We start from the raw sequence: 9643 nt of genomic DNA on the forward strand, positions 1-9643 counted from the left end.
GCCTCCTGAGTAGCTAGGTTTACAGGCACGAGCCACCAGTAAGGTCTTGGATGGCTTTTCAATTCAACCTTCCTTGATTATATCGGGTAGCATAAAGTTGGACTGAACCAATATGAGAAGTGTTATACTGTGGTCACTAAGTAAATAGCTTTGACCATTTGCTGAATCTTTAGCATGAATGGCTATGTAAAAGTGAGAAGATCCATATTGACTTGGTTCCACTGATTTTTAATTGAATATCTCACACATGATAAGCTCTGGACTTGGTATCAAACAAGTCCTCTAGAAAGTATTGATTGTTTTGATATTGCCTGGGATTAAGACCTGCTCATAGTTTCTCTTCCTTAGAGACAATGATTAAGATAAAGCTTGTAACTCCTTAGAGATGAATTCTTGTCCCATGGAACACTGCCTAAATAAGCACTGGGTCACCTGTGTGTTCATGTGTCAAGGGATTGGATTGTGGGCTAAAGAAACCAACTTTGTGTATAGTTGACTTACAAGTGGGAATAACAGAGGATCAATTTACAAAGCTGTTTGCTTATACTCTTCTGAGATTTGGCCATGATTATTTGGAGCGAGATGAGAGTTTTCAAGCAGTTCATAGTCATCTTGCATGTTGGGGAGATTCTGCCTCATGTCCTGGGTAACTTTTTGAAGCTGAATACTGGTGTTGTTCTTTGGAGAACCCCTCTGGCCCTGGTATGACTGAGCCTGGCGTTTACAGAAGCCAAACTTGCTGAGCAGGATGAACACATCCCTCTGGAAGGCCTTGGTAAAAATAGCATAGAGGAATGGATTGGCACAAGAATTGAGTGGATAGAAGAGTACCAGCAAGATCTTGGAGTTGGTAACAGTGATGAGTGGCTTGTTCATAAGTGCTGACAGGGCATAGAATGAGATTGGGGCCATGCACATGAAGTCAGTGAAGATCAACACTGCCATCCTCTTGGCAATTTTAGTGTCTTTGTCTCGAGGGTTGTACTGGGGATTTCGGACTGTAATATAAATCTTCACATAACAGAAACAGACAATGACAAAGGCAACAACATTAATCAACAGAACAAGGACAATATATGCCAGAGCAAGAGGAGTCTCGGTGTCCATGGGTAGGCAGATGCTGACCTTGGCATAACTACTTATTCCCACCAAAGGGAGCAAGGCAAGAAGGAAGCAGCAAACCCAACCCCCAATCATGATGGTGTATGCATGCCTGAGGCGGATCTTCCGATCCAGGCGCATAGCAAAGGTGATGGCATACCATCGCTCCAGGGTGATGACTGTCAAGGTGTATACTGACAGCTCGCTGGCAAAGACAGTGAAGAAACCGGCTGTATTGCACCCAGGGCCTGTCTGCCAGTCAATGGCATGGTTGTAGTATTCAGAGTGAGTGTAGAGATCCACAGAGGCAATAAGGAGCAGGTATATCCCCATACAGAAGTCCGCAAAGGCCAGATTGCACATAAGAAAGCGGGGGACAGTCAGTTTATAGTGGCTAGTGAGGAGAATGAACAGGACAAAGAAATTGCCTACGAGAGCCAGCAGACTAACAAACCACACTACAATCCTCAGGAACTTATAGCCCATGATGTCTTCACAGGGGTTGAATTCATCTGACTTGGGCGTACACACCATGTCTTCATTGTCCCCACACACAGTGTAGTCATAGTGGCTGTCAAAGGCTTGTAGAGTCTCTTCTTGAGGATTTTTGAGTTCTTGGCCAAAACCAATGATCTCATCTTCTTGCTCTTCAAAGAAGACATAGTAATGAGAGTTGCTGTGGCTATCTTGCAACTTGGAGTTCTGGTTATACCCAACATTGTTATTGCCAACATCTTCATATTCCTGATGGATGGGGCCATTCAAGGCATTCACAGATTTTCTCTGACGCAGGCTATGGATGCTGCTTTCATTACACATCAAGGACTCAATGATTCTGTAAGACAACAGGACCACTTCTTTAAAATCAACTAGTGATACTCACAACACTGGAAAAACATGTAAACTATTTACTATGACACACATAGTTTTACACCATACCATACACTCTAGTTGGAACTGCCTTTCCTGCATTGTTTTCCATTGCTTCCTTTCCCTTATGATCCAATGACCATATTTCTACATATGAACTCTTTTTTTTTTTTTTTCAGTTGTGGGGCTTGAACTCTGGGCCTGGGCATTATCCCTCAGCTCTTCAGCTCAATGGCTAGCACTCTACCACTTGAGCCACAGCGCCACTTTGGCCTTTTCTGCTTATGTGGGTGCTCAGGAATCGAACCCAGGGCCTCATGCATGGGAGGAAAGCACTCTACCACTGCGCTACCTTTCCAGCCCCTCAGTGACCATATTTCTTATCGATAGTTCTTGGAGCATTGGGAGTGCCACGTACGAGTTCATTGTCAATTATTACTCCTGTTCAAAGCATGGAAATTGTGTTCCTTTTGTCTGAAAACTCATAGCTGCTTCTACAGATTGCTCAGTTGTAAACCAAACACTCCTCTCTCAGAGAGACTTCCTTAAAAATTTAAATACCTTTATGTTTGGTATGTCTGACATTTTCTTCTTCTTTGTTTCTCTTCCCTTAGGCTGTAAACAACATGTAGATTGAGCTCTCGTCTCTCCTGATTACCATTGTGGAGAAGACAGTGCCAGGCACATAGAAGTATTCAACCAATATTTATTGGACAAATAAATAAATGGACACTACTGTCCAGGCATGCTCATGGGCATGAGATTTAGTTTATGTCTGGCTCACCAAACTTACAAATTCTGAGCAGATTTTGATTCATCTGTTGAACTCCTGTGAAACTATCTAGTGGGTTAGCTAGTTTTTCCAAGGAACCTGGACTTGATCCTGAGATTCACTCCACCTTCCCACCCATCCCTTTTCATTCCTACTCCGTGCCAGAGTACAGCATCTACTATTCTCATTGCAGAGCCCCTCCTCACTAGTTTTCTGTAGTTAGTACACCCATATTGGGTTTCTTTGCAGGGTATTTGAATTTGACTCTCACTGCCACTCATACAGTAAGATCCTTATGTTTCCTCTGACTGAAAAAGCTGAGTATAGAAATTTATGGCCTGCTATAAGACACAAAAGGGGAAATAACTAGATGAAAAGAGTCAGAGAAAGCATGGAAAGGAAAGAGGATTGTTTCTCTGATAAGCAGCTAGATACTAACATAACATATACCACAATTGATAGTTATTAGTACTCAACATTCCAGTCCATTCCAGTCTAGGTGTTTTCTGTTCAGTCTCTTATTTCTTCTTTTCAAAATCACTATGAGTGATGTATATCATTATGTTCTCCATTTCAAAAGCACAGAGCAGTTGAGTAACTAGACTGGAATAACAATCTGGACCTGGAAGGCTGAGTATAAGCCAAACTTACTCCAAGGCCTATACACATCTACCCAGTGAACTATGACATTTTCAGGGCCTAGACAGATCAGATAGCCCAATTGTGAGTGTTGTTCGTAAGCCTATCTTTATGGCTGTGGTGTTCGTGTTTCATGTGGAAGCCTGAAATCATATCCATGTAACCTCTACAAGATTTTACATGATATAACCATGCCTATCTCTACTTCATCATTGCTTGTCACCTCCCCTCTCCATTTCTCTCCAGTAACATTGGCATTTCTTCTCACCTACAACCACTTTGTGCCTCCAGTCATGTTGCTTGATGCATTTCCGGTTTTTGTAGACATTGTTAAGTCTTTTCTTCTGGTTTTCAAACTACAGAGATATACTTCCCAGATATATTCCCAGAAATCAGTTCATCTTCTACCATGACTTTAGTCACTTATTCAAGGCCCCTTTTACTTACCCTCTAATTTTCTTCTGATTCTTAAAAGCACAACAATGGCTTGGATAAGAAAGGTCAGCTCGTGTGAGGTGAAGGAAACTCAAGGAAAGTGGAAGTTTCTTAAGAGTCCAAGTGTTTCTTGCAATCAGTTCCTTCAAATGCTCCAGGCCTTTGGAAGGCAGGGCAGTGACGCTGGTGTGAGACACATCCCTGGGATGTAGAGAACAGAACACACAGAGAGGCTGTAAGCACCTAGGGCCTTTCAGTCCTTGGCCAGAAAAGCAAACAGATCTGAGATGAATGGGGACAGATCTGTTGCTTTTCTGCTGCTGAATATGTGAACTGAGTTCTTTATATTCAGCTACTGGTCTGAGGAAGGGACACTCAGTTTTTAGATCAATACCAATAAGTACCGGCTATTTTTTTGCTTGTAATGCCAGTATTTTATCAACACAAATACTATTTTCACATTATATTCTGTCTGCAAACTCTTGGAGTAACAGATGGATGTTAGTTTTACTTTGCAAAATGATACTGTACAACTGATAAAGGATCTCAAGAAGCCACGATAAATAAAATTGAACATGCTTACTGGCACTTGAATTGTCATCAGTCTCTCTGGGGACTAGTAGACTGGTATAACACCAATATTGTGAAAATAGTCTCCTAATTATTTCAGAACTTAAAGGCCTCAATTAGTGAATTCATGACTAAGAACAACTCTTATTTCCCCAGTTTAGAAGACTATAAGTGCATTTCTTTTTTTTATTGTCAAGATGATATACAGAGGGGTTACAGTTACATAAGTAAGGTAGTAAGTACATTTCTTGTCAAACTTGTTACCCCTTCCCTTATTTTTCTCCCACTTTCTCCTACCCCCATAAATGCATTTCTATAAAGAAAGCTCAAATCATTATCTGAAATGAGATTCAAGTTACTCCTACAAATTATGGGAGAGATAGTGTTAGGCCTGGGAATTGTGTACTCCTGTGAGGTATTAAAGTAGAATTAATTCATAATTTTTTATGAGTTGTTTACTTTTTTGTACATGTGTTTGACTTGACAAAAAATTCTTACTAAATATTAGTAATTATAAATATATAAATAAAATTATAATATAAATATATTAATGTATATAAATATAATATTAGTATTATATGGGTGAGGTCCTTAGTAAGCTTGACTTTAAAATTTTGAATTTCAAAATTAATTCATAACTTTTAACCAGGTATTATCTTTTCTTTTCTCAACTCCTGAGTCCAGATTGTCTGTCATGTTCCATAATTGTTTTACTTGCAGTGAATTATTAGCTTGAGTAAGATCATCACTTGATTTCTCCCCTTCTCCCAAGTCCTGGGGCTTGAACTCAGGGTCTGGGTACTGTCCTTGAGCCTTTTTGTTCAAGACTAACACTCTACTACTTAGAACCACAGCTCCACTTTTGGCTTTTGGCAGTAAATTGGAAATATGAGTCTCACCAACTTTCCTGACAGTTGTGAGCCTCAGATCTCAGCCTCCTGAGTTCCTAGAGTTGCAGGCATGAGCCATCAGGTGACCAGCTCATGAATACTTTTAAAGTAAGACTGTCCATTTTAGGATTTACCTCACCACCAAATCTGCCAGTTCCCAGCTGTTGAGTCACCTTAGCCTTCAGGACTTCATAGCTGAACCCCAGGTTCCACAGAGCAGAGGATCCTGCTTGAATCCATTATTTAAATTCTTGATCTATAAAAGCTACGCTAATAATAAGGTGTTTGTTTTATACCCCTTAGTTTTGGGATGTTTGGCAGTGCAGTAACTAGAATGACTACTCAAGAATAATGGTTACTTGAGAATTCTTAACATTGTAACAATGAGATGTACAAGACACTATGTTGAAAATGAACTTTACAACTTTGGTGGGGGGAAGGGAGGCGTTGGGGAGGAGGGGAAGGAAGGAAAGGTAAGAGAAAAACAAAAGAAACAGTGCTCGATAGGAAATGTACTCACTACCTTACTCATGTAACTATAACCCCTCTGGACAGTATCTTTACAATCAAAAATATATATTAAAAAAGAATTCTTGAGAATGATTTTATCAAGAATACCTATTAAAATGCAAACTCATTCCTTAAAGGAATAAGCTCAGGTGAACACACACATCAATATATGCAGTAGATAGCAAATCAGTGAAAGAACTAACAAATTATAAGGCAGAGGATATTGAGCCAACTTCTTCAAGGGAGTGGTGTGTCAAATAATTTAGTGCTTTACTTAAAAACTGCCAGTGTGTTCTAAGTTGTAGAGCTATCACTAAGGCAGATAGTTGATGTTGAGGAGTTTATCAGCTTTCTACTTGGAAAAAATCAGCATTTCTGGTCTAGGCACTACATTAGGCTAGCATGAGAATTACCTGTAATACAGACTAAGCCACATCCCACACCAGGAGTCTGCATCATTTAATATGCTCTCTGGGTGGCTCACAAGCTCATCTCACTTATTACAGTATTTTTTGTGGAGCAGGAAGTTACTAAAATTTAGACAAAGGTCAAAGAGACTCATCAGATCAAGAATGGAGCCATCAGAATAATTTGGATTTAGTCTTCTCAGCTTCATGTTCCAGGTGCTTTGGCCTTTATCTTCCTGTCTCTGGAGGCTTTGAACATAGATCTAAGTGCAGTAGTCTCTAGGGACTCATCAAAAATATGGGAGGGAGGGAAGGAGGGAGTTTGTGGTGTGAGTGTTTGTGATGAGCATACCCCAGGTGGCTTCTTGCTATGAGAGTGCTTGATGTAGGTATAGAGAAAATAGATGGTGGAGAATATATATATATATATATATATATATATATATATATGTAGTCACACAGATCTTATAGCAGAAACACCTATCAAATAATAATAGGCATTCATTAGGTTCAGATAAACTCCAATATGGAGTTTATCTGAATTTAAGTCAAAAGGATCCAAAAAATATAGCTCTAGTCCAGTCCTCAGCTGCTTATTTGACATTACCACCTGAGGTGCTCCCAACTAAATAGATCCATCTAAAACTTTGTAATTCTCTACTCCCACGCCAATCTGTTCCTTCTCTGTTCTTTTCCATCTGGTAACCGGCACTCCCATTCACTGAGTTGCTCAAACGAAAACCTTTGAAATAACTCTATGGTGTTGGACTTCTTTTCTAACTTTGGCCCATCAACATTTAATATAACAAAATCCTGTAGATTTAAACCCCTAAAAGAGCTGGGCGCCGGTGGCTCACACCTGTAATCCTGGTACTCAGGAGGCTGAGATCTGAGGATTGCAGTTCAAAGCCAGCCTGGGCAGGAACTTCCGCGAAACTATTATCTCCAATAAACTACTCAGAAAACAAGAAGTGATGCTGCGGCTTAAGTGGTAGAGAACTAGCCTTGAGCTGAGAGCTCAGGAACAGCACCTAGGTCCAGAGTTCAAGCCCCATGACTGACAAAAAATAAATAAACCCCAAAGAATCTCGGATCCATGTACAGTCACAACAACAAAAAAATGAGAGCCTATCCAATAGAGTAGTTGATCAAGTTAAGAGTAGGATATCAGGCTAGGCACCCATTGCTCACGCCTATAATCGTAGCTACTCAGGAGGTTGACATCTGAGGATCACTGTTCGAAGTCCGTGAGACTCTTATCTCCAATAAACTACTTAGATAAAACCAGAAGTGGCACTGTGGTTCAAGTGGTAGAGTGCTAGCCTTGAGCACAAAGAGGCTCAGGAACAATAGGTAGGCCCTGAGTTCAAGTCCAGGACCAGCAAACACACACAGACACAGACACAGACACAGACACACACACACACACACACACACAAACACATCTCCAAAACAGGATATCAGGGCTTGAAGATAAATCAGGCAGATGAATATAGAACCTTCTGATAAAGTTTAAAAAAGAAGAGCCAAGCATGATTGCCTAGTCTTGTAATCCTAACTGTCAGAGATATGCAGTTGGCTGGGCAAAAAATATTACTAAGACCCCATTTCAAACAAATGAACAATTAAGTGTGATTATATTATATTGAAAAGATTCTTTACATGAAGAGAAATAATCACTAGATTGAAGAAATAGCCTGCAGGAGAGAATCTTTGCCAACAGAGATATTAATATGTACTTATTCAACAGAGATATTAATATGTAAAAAAGTAAAAAAACTTAAACACAAAAGGAACAGAACCAATTAGTGAATGAGCAAATAAACAGTTTTCAAAAGAAAAACAAATGACCAATAAATACATGAAGAAATGGTCAACACTGGTGGGGCGGGGAGTAGTTGTGGAGGTGGGAGGGTAGGGATGATAGGGGAAAAACAAAGGAGGAAGCAACAATGTATTCATTACCTTGCTCATGTAACTGTAACCCCTCTGTACAGTATTTTTACAATAAAAAACGTACAAAAAAAAGAGAAATGGTCAACTCTTAGTCACAAAGGAAATGTAAATCAAAACAATGTTTGAGAGTCCATCTCACTCCAATCAGAATGGTAAACATCAAGAAAATAAGCCACAGTAAATGCTGTTGAGTGTGTAGAGAAAAGGACCCCTGAGATACTACAGGTGGTAATATAAACTAGTACAGCCACAACTGGAAATCAGTATGAGCATTCCTTAAAATATAAAAATAGAACTATCATATGATTTTGCTATGTAAGCCCAGGTGATATGCTAAGGAGTGCAAGTCAGAACAAAATAGAGATACTCTCATACTCATGTTTATAGCAGAACTATTTTTAATAGCCAAACCATAGAAACAACCCCGATATCTACCAACTGTCAAGTAACAAAAATGTTGCATAAAGGTATAAAGATCAAAATTATATCACATTCAAGAAAATGGGTGGAGCTGGAATTCATTATACTAAGAGACATAATAAGCCAGACTCAGACAACTGTTATTTGTGTTTTTTTCATATGTGGACTCTAGACCTAAACAATGAAATGAAAACGAAACAAAAACAACAAGGACGTGAATGTAAATGCAGTGGGAATCAGTGGGAGGAAAGAGGGCAGAAGCAAAGGGGGAGGGGGAGGTGTTAATATGGCTGAAGCACATTATACCCATATATGAAACAGAATAACAAAACACATTCAGATTTAAGTGGGGGCATAAGAAGATAACGGATAATAGAGTGGGTCAGTATAATCAAAATACAACGTACCCCATTGTACAAAAAAGCATAATTATACATAGCATTTACATTACACTCAGTATTTTAAGGAATCTAGAGCTGATTGGAAGTATACAAGAGGAGCCTAGCACTGGTGGCTCACTCACACTTGGAACCCTAGCTACGTGTAAAGCTGAGATTAGGAGGATCCTAGTTTGAGGCCAGCCCATGTTAGGTATCTTCTTCAACCAATAGCTGAGTATGTTGGTACATGCCTGTCAATCTAGCCATGTGGAAAGCTGAGCTTGGGAGGATTGTAGTTCCAAAACAGCCCAGCAGAAAAATTATTGAGGCTCCATCTGAGTGAGTAGGAAAATAATGTGCATGGTATATATATACCTATCATCTCACCTATAGTTTTTTTGGAAGGATATCATGGTCCTTCCAGATTATCCTGTCTCAAAAATAACTAATACAAAAAAACTAAACAAACAAAAAACAACATCCTGGAAGTATGGCAGGTAGAATGCCTGCCTTGAGTTAAAACCCTAGGAACAAGAGGGTAAGTATAGGTTGCACATAAATACTATGTCATGTTATATAAGGGACTTCAACATTTCAGAGTTTTATTTTATTATTTTTATTTTTTTGGGTCCGGTTGTGGGGCCTGAACTCTGGGCCTGGGCACTGTCCCTCAGCTCTTCAGCTCAAGGCTAG

General features: G+C 39.6%; 1 protein-coding gene across 1 annotated transcript in view; it reads right to left on the bottom strand.

Moving 5' to 3' along the window:
- Positions 1–260: 260 nt before the first annotated feature.
- Tshr (thyroid stimulating hormone receptor) overlaps positions 261–9643 on the bottom strand; it is a 117000-nt gene continuing 107617 nt past the window's right edge. The window contains exons 9-10 of the mRNA XM_013014141.1: positions 3830–4018; positions 261–1936 (exon numbers count right to left, since the gene is read on the bottom strand). Of these exons, the coding sequence (XP_012869595.1) occupies positions 526–1936; positions 3830–4018 (1600 nt within the window). The 3' untranslated portion in view covers positions 261–525. The remainder of the gene's footprint in view (positions 1937–3829; positions 4019–9643) is intronic.

This window comes from Dipodomys ordii, unplaced genomic scaffold (assembly GCF_000151885.1).
Source record: "Dipodomys ordii isolate 6190 unplaced genomic scaffold, Dord_2.0 Scaffold2, whole genome shotgun sequence".
Lineage (NCBI taxonomy): Eukaryota > Metazoa > Chordata > Mammalia > Rodentia > Heteromyidae > Dipodomys > Dipodomys ordii.